This window comes from Epinephelus moara, chromosome 18 (assembly GCF_006386435.1).
Source record: "Epinephelus moara isolate mb chromosome 18, YSFRI_EMoa_1.0, whole genome shotgun sequence".
NCBI classification, from domain to species: domain Eukaryota; kingdom Metazoa; phylum Chordata; class Actinopteri; order Perciformes; family Serranidae; genus Epinephelus; species Epinephelus moara.
In genome coordinates this window covers 20,973,237-20,994,500 of record NC_065523.1, presented here as the reverse complement: position 1 = coordinate 20,994,500, position 21,264 = coordinate 20,973,237, and the positions used below count along the sequence as shown (strand labels likewise).

General features: G+C 41.9%; 3 protein-coding genes across 4 annotated transcripts; 1 reads left to right on the top strand and 2 right to left on the bottom strand.

The window, feature by feature from the left end:
- Window positions 1-1,751: 1,751 nt before the first annotated feature.
- On the bottom strand, window positions 1,752-12,805 carry colgalt1a (collagen beta(1-O)galactosyltransferase 1a). The gene is made up of 12 exons (XM_050068845.1): window positions 12,395-12,805; window positions 7,349-7,459; window positions 7,146-7,263; window positions 6,439-6,573; window positions 6,149-6,353; window positions 4,833-4,952; window positions 4,580-4,656; window positions 4,344-4,450; window positions 4,102-4,234; window positions 3,891-4,018; window positions 3,297-3,503; window positions 1,752-3,196 (listed from the first exon to the last, which is right to left on the bottom strand). The coding sequence occupies exons 1-12, from the start codon at window positions 12,616-12,618 to the stop codon at window positions 2,929-2,931; spliced, it is 1,833 nt and encodes a 610-aa protein (XP_049924802.1). The 5' UTR covers window positions 12,619-12,805; the 3' UTR covers window positions 1,752-2,928.
- Window positions 12,806-13,036: 231 nt separating this feature from the next.
- On the bottom strand, window positions 13,037-17,395 carry pgls (6-phosphogluconolactonase). 2 transcript variants are annotated; one of them, XM_050068888.1, is made up of 7 exons: window positions 17,291-17,392; window positions 16,872-16,934; window positions 16,644-16,829; window positions 16,448-16,555; window positions 16,233-16,334; window positions 15,338-15,478; window positions 13,037-14,484 (listed from the first exon to the last, which is right to left on the bottom strand). In XM_050068888.1, the coding sequence occupies exons 2-7, from the start codon at window positions 16,905-16,907 to the stop codon at window positions 14,338-14,340; spliced, it is 720 nt and encodes a 239-aa protein (XP_049924845.1). In that variant the 5' UTR covers window positions 16,908-16,934; window positions 17,291-17,392; the 3' UTR covers window positions 13,037-14,337. The 2 variants fall into 2 exon arrangements, with proteins under 2 accessions (XP_049924845.1, XP_049924844.1); XM_050068887.1 differs by having other exon boundaries at window positions 16,644-16,934; window positions 17,291-17,395.
- A 210-nt stretch (window positions 17,396-17,605) lies between these two features.
- On the top strand, window positions 17,606-21,207 carry LOC126405228 (zinc finger protein 510-like). Its single transcript, XM_050068862.1, has 4 exons — window positions 17,606-18,316; window positions 18,471-18,555; window positions 18,869-18,971; window positions 20,449-21,207. Exons 1-4 carry the CDS (start codon window positions 18,018-18,020, stop codon window positions 21,135-21,137), a joined length of 1,176 nt encoding a protein of 391 aa, XP_049924819.1. The 5' UTR covers window positions 17,606-18,017; the 3' UTR covers window positions 21,138-21,207.
- Window positions 21,208-21,264: the final 57 nt, after the last annotated feature.

Genomic DNA, 21,264 nt, shown 5'->3' with positions numbered 1-21,264 from the left:
CAAGTGAGAGCAAACTTGGTGCTACGTGCCCATATGACACATATACCAGGGATAGGTAACCTGCAGCCCTGGAGCCACGTGTGGCTCTGTAGACCTTCTCCAGTCACTCCCTGTGGCTTTGACAAAAAAATACATTTTCATTTCATTTATAGTATTGACGATAACCGTGATATATAGAAATGAAATAATATCATTTTAATACTACACATAAGATGACATTGTGTAAATGACCAAGTGCCCCTCTTAATAATTTCCTGTTAATAATGAACGTAATTCCTCTTTCTGTGTAGTTTTGTACAGTCATGACGACAGACTCTGTCCACTTCCCTTCACTCGTATTTTGAGTGTAATTCACTGTCTTGTGGACTTTGTTTTGGGGTTTTCTGTTTTTGCTTTTCCTTGTTTTCGTGTCATTCATTCATGTTTAACCTGTTTCCTGTTTCATTTTGTAGATTCTCCCCTCATGTGTCTTGTCTGGTTTTACTTCCTGCCTTTGTGTTTTCCCGCCGGCTTTCTATCACACCTGTCTTCCATCGGTTTTGTTAGTCCTTCCCTGTTCCAAGAGTCTTCCCTTCACACCTGTTCTGTATTAGTCGTTTGCTCCACCCTTTCTCTTCTTCTGCCTGCATCCACCTACTCTAGCTGTGCCTCGTTCTTGTGATTAGTTTTCTGGGTATATATACCTGTGTGTTTCCCTTTGTTCCTTGTCAGTTCATCTGTGTTTGTGGTGTCGTTTCCTGACTGGCCTTTGGTGATGTGTTTTTGCATTTCTTCCCTGAGTTTATCATGCCACCCCTGGTTTGTTTCAGGTTAGTTTTGGTTCTCCTTTTTTTTAAAAAAAGCATTAGGTGGAATTTTTGGGTGCACTATCCCTTTAAAGCTTTCCTTTTGTTCCAAATCCACCTGCCTACTGCTCCACGTTTGGGTCCTTTTCTGTCCTGATACATGGCATTAATTTACCAAAACAGAGACAACACTTAATGAACAAAGCTCCAGATTAATTGGACTGACAGCATTATTACTATTTTTTTTAAAATGCTCTAAATATATAGTAATACTTTTGCTATTGTGAACTCTTTTGATGATGATAATTATGTAGGGAAAATCTGATTGTGCCACCCTAAGTGGACATATTCACTTGCTTGAACTGCCAATACTGTCAAGTTAAAATACTAAATAACCATAAATAGTTCACTGCAGACTAGCCATCTTGTGGTAAAACATATGAATGAATACTCTCTTAGAGCTATTAGTTATGATAACTTAACAGGCATTGTTACCTTCATTATAAGGCTCAAATATATCTTGTGGCTTCAGGCTAATTTCTTTTCTTTTCTTTTTTTTGCTAAAGATGGCTTTTTTTTTGTTAGTAAAGGCTGCTGACCCCCCGAAATATACCAATAATATACAGGTATAAATGCAATAAATGGCTCGCCGCCATTTTGGGAGATGTCTGTTTGAAAACACATCTTTTCAAGCTGGCATATTCGATCTGATTTAATGGAGACATATATGGTGACCTGCACTGATAACTTTTATGATGATGATTTTATACCTAATTTTTATAATTATGATTTTATCTAGTCATTTTATTAACTTTTGTTGTATACTACAGAATTGTTTGATATTATCATCATTATTAGGTATAAATGAGTGGTCACAGTATCTTGTACCTGCGTACAGCGCTCCACTATTATAGGTTAAAATTTAAACAACCAACATAAACAGAGAACATTGGTTACAATAATCACAAATTCAACTTTCCTTTAAAAATAAAACAATTTATTTCTTGTTGGCACAATGCACCGCTAACATTTTGTGTAAGACCCACGGGTGAACAGCTCCCATTCATACTCCACAAAAATTAACTTCCTGGGAGATTTAGTATCGAAATGTGAGGCAAAACACAGACAGAATAAATAATCTGTAAAATGATCCAAGCTTTGTATGTTCTCTTTTTCTGTCTTGCTCACCCAAATGCTCAAATACAGATTTAACTGAGAAGGATTAAGAGGTGGAGACTGGTGTGTGTGTGTGTGTGTGTTTGGATGTGGCTGGGTGGGTTCTTTCTGAGGGAACTTAAAGGGCATTTAAAACCACGTCCCTCCCAAACCACCAAGTTTGAGGCGTGTACAGTGGTTTGTCCCATCTATAAGCATGTCAACAGCTGGTTAACAGCATTAGTCTGGAGACACTCCCAAAGTGGTGACATGAATAATGAAATGCAGTGTTGTATACTCTACAGTAGTACTGTAGAGGATACTGTTGCTTGTGTGTTTTGTTGCTTTGGTAACACTCTGCTGCCTGCAAGCATCTCAAGTGTTGGCTAATGATTATTTAAAACACAGCAGTATGAAATTTAAAAGACAAAATGATAAAAATGAAAGCGAAAGACATGCAGATGTTTCTCCTCGTGGACTGAAGAATTTAAAATGACTCACGGTTGATTAAAGACATGACTGTCTGCAGAAGACGTGATACTGCTCAGTGACATACAGTTTGGTTACGGCCCAATTCATCTGTAATCATGAGAAATTTATAAAAAAAAAAAGCATTTCACAGTGTAATGTCAGATTAAGATAAAGTTAACTGCCCGATGGCTGAAATGTAACAGTCTGATTGCATTCTCTGCTAATATATAGGTTTATTTCTGTATGACAGACAGAAGTTGGGTACTGCAAATGCCATTAGAAATGACAAGTCTAGTGCCTTTTTATAAAGTAAAAACTACAAACGGACAACGTGACAGAAAAGACGCACCTGATCCCTTTTTAACTCGTCACATCTGGATAAATTAAATCTTTCTTACAAACTCTGATGTCACATCCCTGCTGTGATGCCCGAATCAAAAGTATCAAAGATGAAACACGATTTAAAAAAGACTAAGGTGGTGTGTAAAACTTTCGCATGGCTCTCATTCGGCTCCTCTCATAGCTCGTCCCGTGCTGTACTGTCCAAAGGCGACTGGAGCACATCTGAGTTCTGGGCCTCGGTGCTGATCTCAGCCTGCTCCCCAGTTTTCCCTGAGCGCGCTCTGTCCCAGTCTGTACGGACCTTTTCGTTGTCCCACACTGTGGAAGTCTCTGTGTCGCTGATGTAGCCGTCGTCGCCCGTGTAGTGTGTCGGATACACTAGAAGAGGCTCAGCTGAAAATGCCTTCAGGTCCCTGGTTTCAAACTGGTCCATATAATCAGTCCTGTAGAGGAGAGAGAAACATTAAGAACAACAAAATCCACAACCTCTGAGCAGCTGTTTATGTTACATGTGTGTATTTACACTGTGTAGGCCATACTTACACAGGGTGTTTATTATACATGATAGGAAGAAACTCATCCACCGGCAAAATCCTCTGAAGTGGTTCGGCTTTCAAAAGCTTCTCTGCACCTTGAAGCGATATCATATAGCCCAGCGTCCAATATGAATAGTCTGCTTCCACTAAGTTGTGTATATTAGGCACTGCTTTCTCCGGGTGATCCACTTGCATTCTCTTCCGACCAATATATCTGGAAAAAAGATAAGAGAAAGGAGGAGTGAGAACCGATAACAGACTTAAGCTGCAGATTACTTGCATTTAGCTACATGTTAGCATGTGCATGGTGGCTGCCTCGCGTATCCTGCCTTCATTTTGGTTGTGCACATCCTCAGAAATGAATGCTAAACACTGGTAAGATGCAATATGCACACCAACAGTAGGGGCAGTACAGTAATGTTGTGATGACGTGCTTGGGCTTTGCGGCACTTGTATGTTCAGTGTGAAGGCGTAAATTACCATCTACGATAGCACTGCTGTCGATTTTTCTGCTGTGATCTCAGCATATTACATACAATATATCTCCAGCTTTAGGAGAATCAAGGTAAAATCAATGATTGTGAAGAAAGCATAAACTCACATGAGATCCCAGTCCAGTCCTTCCTCCTGCACCTCCCTCATCAAGTTCATCAAGCGTCGTTTGAAAAACACCTCGAAGCGCAGGTCGTCCTCAATCACCAGGGAGGTTTCCAGGCGTCTCTCCACAATCTAAGGTCAGACACAGATTTATCAATCACTCACCCATCTGTCTAGTTCACAAACCTTCAAATGCCTGGCTTCTGAGGGTTCACCTCTTTCCAGATGTTAAAGTGGGAAAGGAAGCATCCCAGCTCTCCCTTCGTCAGCGGGCGACCATGATAGGGGTCACTGTATCCAGGGAGCATGTGGATGCCCATAGTATGAATTTCACTGATATTCATCGCTCTGAAATAGAGAGAGAGAAAAACAAAAATGACAAAAGAGAAAGGGTGGATATGTGTGATTACAAAGTACTAAACAAGTGTAAAGTAATCATTAAACAGCGGGAACTTACTTTCCATCTACAGCTGCAATGACTTTACAAGTAATCTCCTGCTCGTATAATGTCCTCAGCATGCGGTCTCGGCGGTCGGTTCGCCTCTGCAGGTTTATCATGAACACCTGCACATGGGCAACAGTGGAGCTAGTCAATGTAATAACAGATTTCTACCAGCAGGGGGAGACATTTAGCACAGAAGTGGATAGAGGGCCATTTTTGCAAACTCCATCTTCACATCACTCAATACTCACCTCATCAAAGCCCAGTTTGTCAGGTTGCTTTCTAGGAACACGTATGTGTTTGGAAGGCATCAGTGGGGGATTTCGCACTACACAGTGAGAGGGAAGATGGATGCAGAAATGGTATAAATGATATATAGGAACCCATGCTGATAGGTATCATTAGATAGAATAGCAGGAAGTAGAATACGGACTTCAAGCCCATGGAAAAAAAAAGAGAGTTAGATGAAAAGTAAAGCCCCCAGTCTGAATGCAAACTACTCACCATTAACCTCCAGGAGGGAGTGCAAGAAGCTCTCAGCTTCGTCTTGCAAAGTATTGTGGGATCGCAGAGGCACGGGGAAGTAACCATAGGTCTCTTTATTGCACACAAACATTTGAACATCTGCGGAGAGCAGAGGATGCAAATGTGTTCTCAGTGTGAAGTCACACCATTTAGGTTGAAAAGGTGAAAAATAACCATTTCTATTTCATTTACTCATCACGTTACTTTGAATGAGTGAAGAAAACTGTTTTTCTTGCATGCCTCCACAGTAAATAAAGCATCCAATAAAGGCAAGCTTTCATCACGAATTGAATAAACAGAGACTGCGTTTAATGCCAGAAAAACTACATCAGAACATCTGTTTACAAACTCTCACACAACTCCTGCAGTATAATCCAAGTCTCATTTATCCAGTCGTATGCTCAGCACAAACACATGCATTTTTTACCAAAACCTTAAGAATAAAAACACACCAGGACAAACGGTCTCATGCACAGTCAAATAGCGTGCCTCAGCACTTATGTGCATTGTGAGATGTGGTGGCAATTTTTGACGCCCTGGCCAACTGCCATAGTATAAAGAGTGAGCAGTGTGTTTGGGTCAAACAAACTCCGGACTTTCACCTGGGAGACCGCTGTTCCTTTCCTGTGTGAAACCAAAAGTCAATCGAATTATTGAAATAGCAACCTAGTCTGCTACTACGTGTAGCATACTATGCAAGTGACAGATGTCATGTAACGTATGCTCATGTGAATTTACATTATGTTAGTAACAAACGTACAAATCTTAAACGTAACCACATACTTTTGTTACCTAATTAAGGAAGTAAACCTAAAAACGAAGTGTTTACCCACTTTCTAGGTTTATTTTGAAAAGAGACTGCATGCATTTAATGAGAAGGAACTGTACATTTCCTGCGTAAACAGAAGCTTATTTTGAAAAGACACAATGCATGTCATGATTGTACATTGACTACTCGTCCCTGGGTGTCCAAAACTGATGCATGAGGGGTACATGGCGCTTCATCTTTTGACGTGTAGGGCCACCAACGAAGTGTCGATATTTGAAAAGTTGGGAGAATTTGTTGCTTAGGACATAGAGCACACTTTTCGTAGGCAGACGTGTTTTTATATTGTAAAGTTTTAGCAAAATGCATGTGTTTGGAGAGTGCTGAGCATACAACTGCGTAAATGAGACATGGATCATGGCCTTTTTTGAATTCTCTGTTCACAGTGGAGGCATACCCAAATTCAAGGTACCACGTAGTATTCCTTTAAGGCCAAACGTATAGATTTAAGCATTAAATTGTGAAGTACCTGCCATCCGAGCAGAGAACGCAAACACAATGATGTCATCAAAAGCCCAGCTGTACTCTGGGTGTGGCGGGTGAAAGGCCAGCTGCCTGGACGCCTCTTTTCTGAGGTCGATCAGGAAAGTGGAGTGGACCATGGGAACTGCAAAACAGCCCTTGCGCAACTGCTTTCTCATGGGTAGGTAGGCAGGAGTGCGCTTGTAGTAACCCTGTAGAAGTCAAGTTGATCAACAGTTAAGTCGAGTGGATTTAAGATCATTCATTAAATCAAACACCCAATCGTCTGCACAGTACCTGCGAGGTCATTCCACACCAGAAGTTTGAATAGGCTGCACGGGATTCAAGCATTGGAGCAATGATGGTCTTATTCTCCTTCATGAGCTTCCACAGTACATCAGGATTGGTGAGGAGGTTATCACAGTCCACCAACTACACAGGGAGGAGGAAATAGACTATAAACATGTTTGTGTAAAGTGTACACACTATAAACTGACCTGATATACAAATGTTGAACATGAGGTTCATGAGGGGTGAACAGAGCGCTAAAACTGAGATGGTATAAAAAAAAAAAACCCAGAGTACTTATTTCAATTCTGTTTCAAGGAGGAAGGCGAAGAGAGTTTCCAAAAATTATTGCAATTCTGGATGCACTGTGCTTCAAAATTATACCCCACTGAAGCTAGACAATGTGGGCTGGGCTGGGGAATACAAATAGAAACGTGCTGCATTTCAAAATATGGTTCATGTTGAGTGAAGCTTAGTGTCGGAGTAAGGATCCAGATGAACCAGACCAGATAAAGTTTAACCATAAGAGACAGAAAAATATAACTGGGTCAATTTTTGACATCCCTCTCTGTGCTTAAATAACCTCTGTGGACTTCGCTCTGTACTTATCCTTCTGCTGCTGTTATTGAACAATGCAGATCTGGGTGGAAGCATTGGCTCAGTGTTTAAAGCCTTCAGTGTTATTGTGCCTTTAAAAAGTAGCTCCGTTGACCTACCATAAAGTAGTCCGCCCACATCTCACGAGCTGACTCCAGTGCCACTTGTCGAAGCTTCATAACATGCTCATAACGGAGGTCTGTCCAATGCTTCGGACCGTCTTCATCCGCATAACGTCTACAAGAGATATTTATACCAATCAGACTCTGTGAGCCTTTTACGCAACACACAATTTCACCAGAAAGTTTAGTAAGTAACCAACTTGGGTTCCTCTTTAGGCCTCCACTCCACATAATGGTAAAGATTCTGCATCTTGACAAGCCAGTCACGCAGAATGACTGTGGTGTTGTCCTGGTTATGATCAGTCGCCACCCTGTCAATGTACAACAAATGTAAATAATTAGAATTAACATGAGAGGGTTCAACATCATTAACAAGTGAGGCCAGTCCATGGAAAAAAGCAACAACAGAATTAATGTAGCACTAGTGCCACATCTAACCTGAGACATAAGAGTTAAAAAAGACAATATCAGGTCTCAGATAACAATAGCCCAGTGTTCACTTTGAGTAAGCTCTTTGTCTGCAGCTGTGGGAACTGAAACAAATGTTACTGATACCAACATCACAACACAAAAACACTGTAGTTGACATAATTTGGGGTAGCATATCACAGTTTAAGGAATAAGGAACTAAGGAACTAGAAAGGGAAACAATCCCATATCGAAGAAACAGCATTACAGACGTGAAACGCCTCTCATTTCTACTGGATTATTATTGTAAGACAGCAATACTTGTGCAGCTCCTGAGTCCAAGACCAATTTCAAATATGGGAACAATATAGTATATCGTATCGCATCATATCATATCGCATCGTAAACTTTCATTTGCAATTATTCTGTCAAACACCTAGGGCTGCCACTAACGATTATTTTCATTGTCGACTAATCTGTCGATTATTTCTTCGATTAGTCGAATAATCATTTCATCAAAAAATGTGTTAAAATGTTGAAAAATGTCGGTCTGTCTCACCCAAACCCCAAAATTACGTCATCTAATGTCTTGTTTCATACTCACGCCAAAGAGTTTTAGTTCACTGTCACGGGAGAGTGTGTAAAGCTGCCAATATCAGAACGTAAGAAGCTGCAATAAGAGTATTTTGGGTACTTTAATAGTACTTTTCTATGAAAAATGACTCAAACCGATCGACTAATCGTAGCAGCCCTACAAACACCAAACCTCTATTTAACAGACAACTGTCAGCTTTTTGGTTTTCTGTCCCGACCAAACTCCACCCTGTTTTGCTCATCAGTAATCCTGCACATGGCAAATTTGTACATCTACCTCACTGCATTTGCACATCTGTTTAATGTATATACCCCAAGCCTTTTATTCTCAGCATATATTTTTTATATTTTAGTTTTTGTATTTTAATATATTTATAGGTTAATATAGTAAACTCTTACATCGTATATTCTGGAGGGATGCACAATAACATTGACACAACATCAGTATCAGCAGATATTGGCTTTAAAATGAACTTTTAGAATCAGTCAACATAATTTTTTGTATTTTGCACAATGTATGAATATTATATATACTGAAAATCATTCTATTTCATGTCTATCTACTGGTGGGCCATCACAATAAAAATATGCATGAATAATATGATGTTAATTCCACTACAGAAGAGTTGATGATCACTAAAATTAGGTAGGGAAAAAAGTGAATATATATCGATATCAATATTGGTTATCAGCCAGAAAAGTTTTATATCGGCATATTGGATATTGGCAAAAAATCCAATATTGTGCATCCCTAATATGTAAATATTCTAAAGTATATATCTTTAGAAAGTATTTTTCTTTTTATCTTCATTTGTCCTGTACAACATCTATTGCACGTCTGTCCGTCCTGGAAGAGGGATCCCTCCTCAGTTGCTCTTCCTGAGGTTTCTACCATTTTTTTCCCTGTTAAAGGTTTTTTTTGGGGAGTTATCCTTATCTGCTGTTAGGGTCAAAGGACAGAGGGATGTCATATGCTACCCTCTGAGGCAAATTGTGATTTGTGATATTGGGCTTTATAAATAAACCTGAATTGAATTTAATTATACTTCAAGAGTATGCTAGGGTTTTTTTTTTTTCTGGGATCAATAAAGTACATCCATATATCTGTCTCTCAGTCTGTCTGTCTGTATCTTTAACAGACGGAAATGATTCAAACTTGGCTGATGCCATGTGCGAGACAAATGTCCACATGTTAGACAGCCTGCATGTTTGATCTAATTTTGCTGCAGAAGGAAACTGGGCCACATGTTAGTCGTAGAGTCATTACATCTGCCTGAATCTCTTTCTCAAGAAAGTGCAAAACTGTGCCACAAACAACCTCCACTACTTTTTTTCTTTAGCAATGTCGTGTATTGTAAGGTCAGTCTTTGCAAAAGAACAGCTGCCCTACAGCTGAGTTTGTATCCTGCTCAGAGGGACGACAGCCAGGCTGGGTCCTCTTGAGAGATTTCTCATGAATCTGTGAGAACACAGCAGCTCCTTGCTAAACTATTTCATCCCTCACTCCTGCTGTCCATCCTTACAAATCCTCAGACTCTGAATAACGCTGACTCTTCCGCTTCATGTTCGGCTCAGATAAATATTTGTTAAAAGCATAGTTTTTGAGCGATGTACCACTGGTGCTCTAAATACACATCTGAAAGTGGTTTTTCGCCTACATCTCCACTATAGTTGCTCTTTTAGAGCAGAAATGCCAGGCTAATTGCAGACACCAAAGATTTAAAGGACACTTTGGCAGATTCTGATTCTGAGGCTTTGGCATGCTCACAGGCAGCTGCAGAAAGCATACAGCGTAAAGCATGCAGTGTTTACAACATCGCACAGCTGTTTGCATTTTACAGATGTAGCTTAATGTGCTTGCAGAACAAGTTAACACAGCACTGTCCTTAGCTCAACCTTATTTACAGAAGCAATCAAACAATACCCCTCATATAAAGCCTCGAAATAAAGGAGGGGAAATAAACTTCGAGTTTCAAGCTGGTGAGTGACGAGCATACCAATCTGAGCCCTCCAGGCACTCAAGCAAACTGCTCTGAGCTCTGAGGGTATAAGCACGGGTGGGCTGTTGGAGCATGTTGTTTAGTTACTATGTGAGAAATCCCTCCCTTTCACTTCCCTCAACTTTGCCTGAGTATGGGAGACACATATTTAAACGGTCTATAACATCCATTTGCACGTCCCACAGGATAATTGCCCCAGAATGAAAGTTTGTTACGACTGACAGAGAGGGTGCAACTGTGTCAGGTCTGGAAAAAGGCAGACAGAAACACATTCAGTGAGCCATAATAGGGTGTAATACAACTAGGTTTTAGTTTCCATTCTCATTTAGCATGTAGAGGGAATATTTGAGGTTGAGGCACAAATAGGTGTCCCATGCCAAGCTTTTCTCAGAATGCCATTATAAAGGATGAACATAAAGCACACAAAATGTCCTTAAATGGACAGACACACATATTGTTCCTCTTACCTGTAGTGCTATTTATAAATCTAGATTGTTTTGGCGTGAGTTGCTGATTGTTGGAGATAGTGGCTGTAGAGGTGTCTGCCTTTTCTCATATATAATGGAACAAGATGGCACTCAGCTTGTGGTGCTCAAAGCGTCAAATAAATACATTTGAAAAACTAAAGAGCAATGTCTTTTCCCAGAAACCATTACCCAGTAACTCAAGATAATCCCACAGATCTTGATGTGAACAGTTTCATGCAGGAACTATTTTCCTTCTACTGTATCACAGCGCAGAAGGAAGTGTGCATCTACTCACTCACGCGAGGCTTGTGCTCGTGCTCATGACAGCACAAGGTGTATTATTGAAAGGATAGCCCCTTTTCACTTTCAAGGGGGTCCTCAGACACAAGCACAAAACAAAAACACAAACTAATCTGCATGATACAACAAACATACACTTCAAATACACAGATACAGACATGTCGCTTACCATCTCCCACTCACACCCCCCGCACTCAGCCGTTGTACAAGCAAATTAGTATTAAATACTGTGACCTCGAATAGTTTCATAGCAGTTTACAGTACATTTTAAAAACATGACCAGGTTGTGGCGTCCTGCTCCGCTGAGCTGTGACGTTAGCTAGCTCAGTGGTTTTAGGTGAGCTAGCAGTAGATGCACTCTTCCTTCTGCACAGTGATATGGTTGGTGGGTGTGCTTCAGTAGAAAGAAATAGTTCCTACATGAAACTGCTAAAAACAGCATCTGTGGATTATCTTGAGTAACCAGGTCATGACTTCTGTAAAGAGAAATTGCTGTTGAGTTTTTCAGATGTACTTTTTAGGCGTTTTGAGCACCACGAGCAGAGTGCCATCTAGTTACATCTCTAGCAGACATCTCTACGGGCGATATCTCCAACACTTGGCAACTCACACCAAAACAATCTAGACTGATAACCAGCACTACAGGTAAGAGGAAGAACGTGTATTTTGGTGTTAGGGGTAAACTGTCCCTTAAGAGGGCTAAAACAGAATGAAATTAGTTACTGATTACTTATATTTAGTGCTGGAAGTGAATATTTTAGTTATCTATCTATGACTGCATGCTTCACACTTTCAGCCCCCCCCCCCACAGTCATGCCACAAAACTCTGCACAGATGGGGCTCCTGGAGCTGCAGCTTTACTGGGCTGTAAAATATATCAGGTCAGTAAGAGTCACTCACTCCTGTAGTAAACCCCACAGAGGCCTAAGTGGTTTCCAGGAGGTGGTGTGGGCTGGAGGAGATGAGGACTAGCTGGTATGCATGTATTAATGGACAGTGCAGACCCAACAATAAGTCATTTTGTTAGATACTCATGCAGCTCCCCTCGTGGCCACATCAGTCCCCTCCCCTCCACGTATACAGATCAATGCATGGCCACAGTGATGAGCACAGTGACCAGATGTGCACACCTCTGCACAACAGTGGCTATATAGGTGATTTAAATGTTAATGCATGGTGTGAAGTCAGCATTAGATGTTTGTTGTTTCCTGCTTGTTGAGATATGTCATGTTTAACCCGCAATATAACATTAGCTGTACTGTTACTATTAGTACCCCGTCATTTCCTGTGGCTCCTGCCAATTTTTACTCCGCAAAAATCAGCAATCAGCAATGCGCCATTTTTATGCACATAGTTATATTCAAGAAGAAACATTTGGAAAAAATACAACTTTTATACATTGGCAAGCAACATTGAGGTTAACTTTACTTCTTGGCTGTTCACTACCTTGCGAGAAAATGTCCTGGTATCAACTTACCACAAAGCCATACGCTCCTTGGGGTAGTTGAGACGCTCAAAAGCACCGAGGAAATACGGCAGAGAGTGCTCGGAGTTTCTGCAGATGAGGGCGACGAGAACCCGGGGAGCCAGGAGCGGAGACTCGGGGCTCCAGCGCTCCTCCGCGAAGTACCCCCGAGCAGGAGAGCAGCCGGACAGCAGCAGGAGGAGCAGGGCGGCGGGGAGGCACGCGAGCCCGGGCATGGCCACAATAAATTAAGAAATATAAAAAAGCAAATCTAGGTAGGTGATAGCTGTGGCTCGTGATGACACAGCTAGGGAAAAGTTGTGTCTTTAGTTTAGGCTGTCATCACAGAGGAGCAAAATCTGTGCAGCAGGAGCTCCCGATGTGACAACACTGCAAAGTTGAGATTTAAAGGGGTGGGGTGTGCTGAGGTCTTAAAGGGGATGGACGAGTGAGCAAGGATGGGCAGTAAACACAAAATGCATATGTTAAATTAACATTTTATTTGTTTTAGTTGTTAATGAAAATAGAAATTAGAGATGGCTACAAGATGTGCCAAATGAGTGGTGATTTTCAGCATCAAAGGTGTGACTTTATTGGATGTTTTACACAGAGTATGAAGGCAACTCCAGAGCTGGGAATCGGAACAAACACAGCTTTTAACTGTAAGTGGTTTTTATTTCATGAATATCAAATCTCCTAACCTTCACAGCCAGTAAAATCTCATTTTTAAGATCTCCTCCAGACATATTTTAAAGGTCCAGTGTGTAGGATATATGTGCATCTATTGGCAGAAATTATACACCGTTGCACTCCTACACCAGGGGTCAGCAACCCTTTACAAGCAGAAAAGCCATTTTTGGACCACAAAAGTTAAATAAAACTGTCAGGAGATGGCACAGTGGTGCAGTAGTTAGCATTGTTGCCTCACAGCAAGAGGGTTCCTAGTTCGAACCCAGGGTGGGGGAGCCCTTCTGTTCAGAGTTTGCCTGTTCTCCCCGTGTCTGCATAGATTTTCTCCAGGTACTCCGGCTTCCTCCCGCAGTCCAAAGACATGCAGGTTAAGTTAATTGGTGACTCTAAATTGTCCGCAGGTGTGAATGTGAGTGTGAATGGTTGTTTGTCTCTATGTGTCAGCCCTGTGATAGTCTGACAACCTGTCCAGGTGTACCCCGCCTCTCGCCCAATGTCAGCTGGGATAGGCTCCAGCCCCGGAAAATGAATTAATGAATGGAGCCGAAAAATTAATTTGAGCCTTAATAAGGTTACACAGCCTTATTATGTCTAAATTATCTTATCAACATTACTTTAGGTCTACAACAATGATGAATGAAAATTAAAATGTTCAAAAATAACATCTGTCCTACATGCTTGGCACACAGGAGAAGTTTTAGCTCTTTAGATGCTACTAAATCCTACACACTGGTCCTTTAATACATACTTTGAGTCAAGATTTTGTCTGATATGGGTTTTCCACACAAAAAAAAGACATCTAGTCATTTTCTGTCGTTGAAAAATCCAGAGTATATAATGGACAGTGCGAGACGTCTCCCACTCCTCTGAAATCCATTCTCGGTTCGTGTGAGTTGCATGGTTCAAGTGATTGGTGTCAAACTCTGCACATTACTGTACATTATTCTGTACAATGAAGGTCAGACATCCAACCAAAGTGACAATAAGAAAAACACATTTTTGAGTGGAGGGAGACTCTACACCTTGCTGAATAAAGCTAAACCTCTGACACACACACGCACAAACCAATATTCAATAAGTGCTAAATCTTCCGCTGGAAACAAAGTCCTCAGTTTTATTACTTCTTCTCCATATCCTATCTCACCTATGTAAACCAACTTCACTTTCACGTAGCAGTAGGAATGTTCTGTACTATGTTCCTGTTTGCTAATTCAAGTTTTAACACCTGCGTTGACTTCCTGCCTTCATGCGGCAGATAAAAAGCTCTACAGTTTGGCCCCTGAGCTTAACCTCTCTACCTGGATAGTTAGGGAGGCAGCTGCGGGGTCATCAACAAGCCAGAACAGCTCGCCGTTAGTTGGGACAACGCGGGCCGCTGGAAACGCTGGACCTTCTCTACCCTCCAGCACTTCCTGCAAGACAATGGTCACGGTGTTAAAATACATGAGCACTGTTACATAAATCAGTAGTGTGAACCATATCTCTGCTGGGTCAGTGGGTCAGAGAACTGCTGATGCACAGATTATTGGATTGTTTTTATCCATCTGTAACAGAACAGAGGTGTGAAATTGTGCTCAACATCATGTTCCTTTCACTTTTTGGGTTTAGTTTTAGTTCTGACATGGTTTCTATTAGTCCCAGATCATCTGTCAGCTGTAACCGTAATTGGACCTGCAGAGTAAAAGTGAATCTCTGTGATTTTTTGTGTCTGAAATAGGGCTGGGTCAGTACTAGATACCTTTAAGGAAGTGACCAAATAACCAAGGACCATGTAGTATCACCAGTTCTCCAGTCATATAATACCTGCATTTAATCCTTTTTGTGCCCAGATCGAGAAAATGATAACTATTTCTATGTTTTTTCTCACAGCCATCCCCACACGTATTTTCGGATTTAAAGCAACGTGCGATTGGCTCCCTACCGCAGCAGCTACCAACCCATACAGTCTGTGGTGTGGTGAAGTTAAGCACGGTGTATTTGACAGGGTAGCAGTTCAGTGTGCCGAAACGCCAACAAAATGTTTGAAAGTGCGGCTTTTCTACGGGCCTGTGGCATCTGGTGGCATTTTATGCAACTGAATGCTTCCATTTACATCAAATGAAGTAGAAAAAAATGAAGTACTCTGTTGGTAATGGTATCACTTTAGGGGCACTGGCATTGGTACTGGTATCGTAATATTTGAAGGATACCCAGCCCTAGTCTGAAGTGATTTACTGTGCCATGGAAATGGGAGGGATTATGAATATGATATGAGGTCGATATTACCTTCAAAACGGGTGCTTTGCTTCCTCCTGTTGACACAAAAACCACACAGCGTGCAGAGTTCACCACTGGAAAGGTCATAGTCACACGCTGTGGCGGTGGTTTGGGAGAATCGCTGATGGGGGCCACAATCTTCTTGGTTTCCTGAATATGGGGTACACCCAAACCCAATCATCTATCATTTGTAATGTATACAGTTGCCAAAAAAATGCCAATGGAGGAGCCACAACCCAAAACTATAGTGTGACTGTCGTGTAAAAAACACAAGGCAGAAGTGTAACAAAAAGGGATGACAGTGCAGGCCACAAAGTCACAGTTGTGCTTAAACAAAACCTATCAATGATCCATACATAGTCAAGGGAGCGTCTTGAAGAGTGCAGGCAGAACGGATATTGTTTTTTTAAGACTAGCAAATCAGGGACCACATCAAAGGGTAAACCCTGAAATGCCTCCCGGCCTGACTTAGCACGACTGCCAGAAATAAATTAAATAATGTGTTTCATGTGCTTACACTAGGGAAAACATCCATATTTCTATAACTGAGGGGTATGATTTAAAGAAACACTTGCAGAATGCCCAGAGCCCTGCAATGTAATGACAAGTGGCAAATTTACAGACATTTCTAAAACAGAGTTACACTATCCGACGTGGTTCAACATTCAGATGTAGGATTATGTCTTAAGGATCATAATAACAGTGCAAAATATAAAAAAAGTGATTTAAGATGTATCAAAACAAAGCTACAATCCCCAATTGGTTTAATCAACTGCATCATCTTAAGTCTGAGATGTGTTTGGTGGAGAATCGGAAAACTTTTCTGCAATCAAGATAAGAATTTGACAGATAAACAGGCACATTTAAAATTGTGCCATCAGATTCACTAGAGTACGGCACTCACCTCCAGGAGAGGGTGGTCTGGGAAGAGGGAACAGGTGTGTCCATCAGGCCCCATACCCAGCAGTAACAGGTCAAACACTGGGAAGTCGTCATCAGGGAAGACCTGAATGTTGTGTCGCAAAATACTGTTAACATTCTGCAAAATATTTAAAACTTAAAGAACATGCATGGGTGACTTTGAGCCAGAGCTGATCACAGAATATTAAATGTCTGCACCTTCTTAAGTTTGCGGGTATAATCCTCAGCACACTCTGCGACTGGCAGAGAGGAGTCGATGGTTAAGATCCCATTATCGGGGATGTTGACCTTGGAGAACAACTGACCCTGAAAAAGAAACAAGGGATTTAATTTAACCCCAATGTCAAAGAAAACCCATGCACGTGCAAACAAACATACACCCCTGCTCAGGTACCTTGTACAGCCCATAGGTGCTCTCAGGGTCATCGAAGGAAACCACCCGCTCGTCACAGAAACCAACAACCCACTTGCTGCAGTCCAGGTCTGGCAGGGCGGGCAGCTCTTTGCTGAGCATGGTCACAAGGCTTCCTCCAGAGAGCCCCAGCGTGAACCTGCCATGAGAGCTGATGGCCTTCTCAGCCCGGGACGCCACCAGATGGGCCAGCACCGGGCCGAGCTCAGCTGACGAGGGGAAGACCACGACTCTTCTGCCAGCCATGAGAGATCTGTGTGAATACAGGAGTTTCTGGGTAGAAGAGAGGGAGGAAAACAGGTTTTGAGCAATAGATAAGGAAGTCAATTACAACACAGTTTTGCAAGTCATCATGCGTCTGCAACAGTTATCCACATAAACAGTTTGTGTACTAAAACGCTGCTTTTGAAATAGTTTCACTAAGGTTGTCTTAATACTATAATGTAACTAGGCTGGGACTGTGCAAACAGAGGAGTGGAGATAAAAACTACAAACTGATTTTGCACGATACTGCTTTAGCCAGAACCGGAAATATGCAGGAGAAGCGACGCTTATTCCTTTGCATCTCAAACAAACCTGACATTTAAGTTCTTTGACTACAGTCTACAGTTACATGAAAAAATCCTTACTTTGTATGAATCTCAACTGCAGATTGTCATGTGGAGGATTTTCAGTCGGCAAATATAATTCGACGCAGTACTTCCTGAAACCCTTCCTCACCAGCCAATCAGATTCTGTGTTTAGACAGCTTTGCATTCTGGTCAGTGGAGTCCGCGGCTAGCTAATTTGCGTTTCTTTAGGTAGCGCGGGTATGTCCCGCCCTACTCTGCCTTACTCTGCCTCTGATTGGTTTACAGTGACATTGTCACGCCTCATATCTAAATCTAACCAATCCAACAAAAGAAGGCAAAGAGTAGTAGCCAATCAGAGGGAGAGGAGGGCGGATCATGCCTTGCCATCCTAGGAAATGCTACAACGCCATAGAAACCTAGCTTGTATGCTAGCAAGTTAAAAACAAACGATTAACAAAACATCCCAGGAGATTTGGGAGAATTTCACACGACGTCGACTTTGAAACTGGAGTCAGTAAAGAAGCTGTGTTAATATTACGGCTCGATATTGTAGTTTTGTGTTCGGTTGCAATGCTTCCTCCTGGCCGGCAGATGGGACTACTGCATCCGTTTCCACCACTTGAGTTTTGAAGAGACACTCACGCGTATCTCGAAGGCATGCACACACACCTCTTCTCGTGTATATCGTTGTAACTACATTTTTACAGTGAACATTAAGAGACCTATTGACTGTAACGGTAACTCGTGCGCGTGCGACTGGCGCCCAAACAGAGAGCTAAACACCATGTCGACAGTCTTCTCTTTCCAGACACAGCTCGTCTCCATCATGGACGCGTTATCCAAAACAGCTGTGATGGAAATAAGCAAACTGGTCGAGATCGAGTCGAAGATGCTGAAAATCGAGATAACTCGAGGGCGGAACGAGATCGCCTCGCTCACAGAGAAGCTGCAGCTGATGGAGAAATTGCTGTACATCGCACAGGGAGGCAGGCAGGACGCAGCAGCAGCAGCATGCTCAGCGGTGAGGGATGGGTCAGAGGACGGGATACTGGAGCCTGACAGGGCAAGACCTGCCATAAAGAGGTAGGCTTGTTGATTCCTGTGTGTTGCCTGTAGGTAGGTAGTGTGTTTGCGTTGTTCTGATCATAAATACATCCTTGTCTGATCATAAATACATCCTTGTCATGGTCAGCAACACCCTGCATGGTGTGGTTAATCCAAGTTTATTGCATCCTAGTGAAAGTCCATGGGAGAGCATAAGTTCCTCCACTGAGATGAACAAGTGGCATCATCCTCAAGGTGAAGAGCATGTCATAGCTGAGGTAAGTCCTGCACTGATCATATCAAGTCACTGTATTATGAGCACTGTCTTTGAAGGGGAACACCACCTCAGTTGGTGCCAGAAACCAGAGAAGTCTCAAACCTGTGATGTCATAGGGTATAAAGTCTGGAGCTGCTTCATAGACAATCAATGGGAGCAGATTTGATTTTTAGCACTCTAGTTTTTGGGTTTGACAGAAAGTTGTTCATGTCTACTCATACTTTCAGGCTGTCTTAGGCCGTAGGAATAACGTGAGTTTTGAAAATGGCTGTAATTCCCCTTTAATTTGCATTCACATACTGCTCTCTCACTAGATGCCAAACCCAGTGAAAGATCAGCCTGAACTGATCGTGGTAAAGGAAGAGCCTTCAGAGGTGGACACCAGAGACTGTGACCAAGAGAGGACAAGTGAAAACAGTGAGTATTCAATAGGGCTGAGCTGTATATCAGTATTATATCAATATCAGGATATGAGACTAGGCTGACCTAGGTTCGTGGTATACCATGAAACCGTAAACTGTGAAACTTTTTTTACTCGTATTTCCATAAAAAAAGTCTTAAAAAGCATTTAATTTATTATCTTAAAATAAGGCCTGCCCAAGGCAGCCCCCTTGCTCTGACATCTCTCCATTCAATGCATGTGCAGGCCCTGTGTGTTTCAGACCTGTGTGTAAATGACAGCAGAGTGAAAAAACTGAATTTCCCCTCAGGGATTAATAAAGCAGATCCTCTTCTTCTAAATGTCTCTTGCAATAATGCCTAACAGATCAGCATAGCAAAACCAACAACACCCATATTTTGCTTCCAGTTGGGATGCTCAGAGCAGAGGATCTACTGTCTGCTTGCTAGCTGTCACAGTACCCTGGGCGACGTGGGGAAGTGCAAATTTGACGAAAATTCATGATTTTACCAAGAGTTTGCAGCATAGCTGAAACCAATACCAGTCAATGCAGAATAGGCTCTGTGTATTTAATGCCAAAAGTTTTTCGAGCTTGGCATGATGAGAATGGAGGCAGTGGAATCCCACATGCAGAGTGAGAAACACAAAATTGCCAAGAAAACACACCAACAAACGCCAGTTCCATTCTACCCTCATCTCCGCCATGAGACAAAAAAAGGTCATGTTTTATGTTACAATAAACATTTGGGCAAAAATATCCCTTATCCTAAGTAATAGATGTCAGGTCAGTTTTGATTTGTGTAAACCTGGTCTTTAATGTCATTTCAAGTGGCATTGAATTGTTTTAATTATGACTGAACTTAAGCTGTAGGAGCCCTGTAATAATAATAATAATGATAATAATAATAATTCATTCAAACCTTTATTTAAGACCTCGGGAAATCAATTGAGGAAGACCCTCATTTTCAGTGATGTTGAGCATGTACAAAGACATTAAAAACAATCCATAAGCAAACAAAGAACCATCATGCACATCAATTAAAACAGAAATGAAATCATACAAACAACAACAGCAATAAATATAATCACTAAAAGTAGAAACACAAGACGATAAACATGCTAAGCTGTAGATGTATAGTTAAAAGCATTTACACTCCATTAAAACAAGATCAGAAATAAGGCAATTTAACGGCCATGAGGGTGGCAGTGTCAAAGTTTAAGATCTTTTGGAGATTATTCCCAGTATGAGGAGCGCTGTAAAAGAATGACATTCTTTCTAGTAAGATTATGTGAGGTCAGAGTTAAAAGGAATGAAATAAAGGGTGGAATCATCTGCATCAAAGAAACATCAAACAATATCATCCCAGTAGTCGTATTGAGGTATTTGCTCAAAAATATCAGCTTTATTGTGTGATCAGTGCATTCAGCTCGTAGCCATCGTTAGAGTTACTGGGATAATGTTCAAATTCTAACATGTTCATGTACTGTCAACAGGAAGGGAATCTTTCCCAGACACACGGCAGAGTCCAGAAGTGATGCAGTGTCCCAAATCCATCGCAGAACGTCAGCAGCCTCTGTTTACCGACCGCTTTGTGACCATGAGCGCCCAGCCGGCTCTTGCTGGACCGGGCAGGAGGGAAACACAGTGGAATCCTCAGCTCACACCTGCACACACAACACTAGTGGCCGGGAAAAGCTTGGCTCAGAACGTCGCCTCCCAAAGCTTAAGCGTGCTCAGGAACATGAAGCTTCACAACTTGAGGAACTCAGGTGCCAAGAGGTTCGGCTGCTTGCAGTGCGGCAAGAGCTTCAGATGCTTCAGCCAGCTCGAAATACACCAGAGGAGTCACACGGGAGAGAAACCGTTCAGGTGCACGCTGTGCGGAAAGAGATACGCACAAAAAGGGCATCTGTACACACACCAGCGCACACACACTGGGGAGAAGCCCTACCGCTGCCCTATTTGTGGAAAGGGCTTCATTCAGAAATGTACTCTTGATATGCATCAGCGTACACACACTGGAGAAAAACCTTTTGTTTGTATCAAATGTGGCAAGGGCTTTACAAAGAACTGTAATCTGAAGAAACACCTGGCAGTACATCTAGACCCCAGTCTGAACATGTACGGGAGTGAATCCACTGTGCCGACATTTAGTGGGACGTTCATAAATGGAACCACCTAAAACAGCCAGTCAAATGTAACCTACTGCTGTTTGAAATATTTTGTGCATAATAAACTATCTTTGCTCCAGATGCCAGTGTGTATCGCCTGCTTTACACCTCACTACACACATAGGTTACATTATGAGG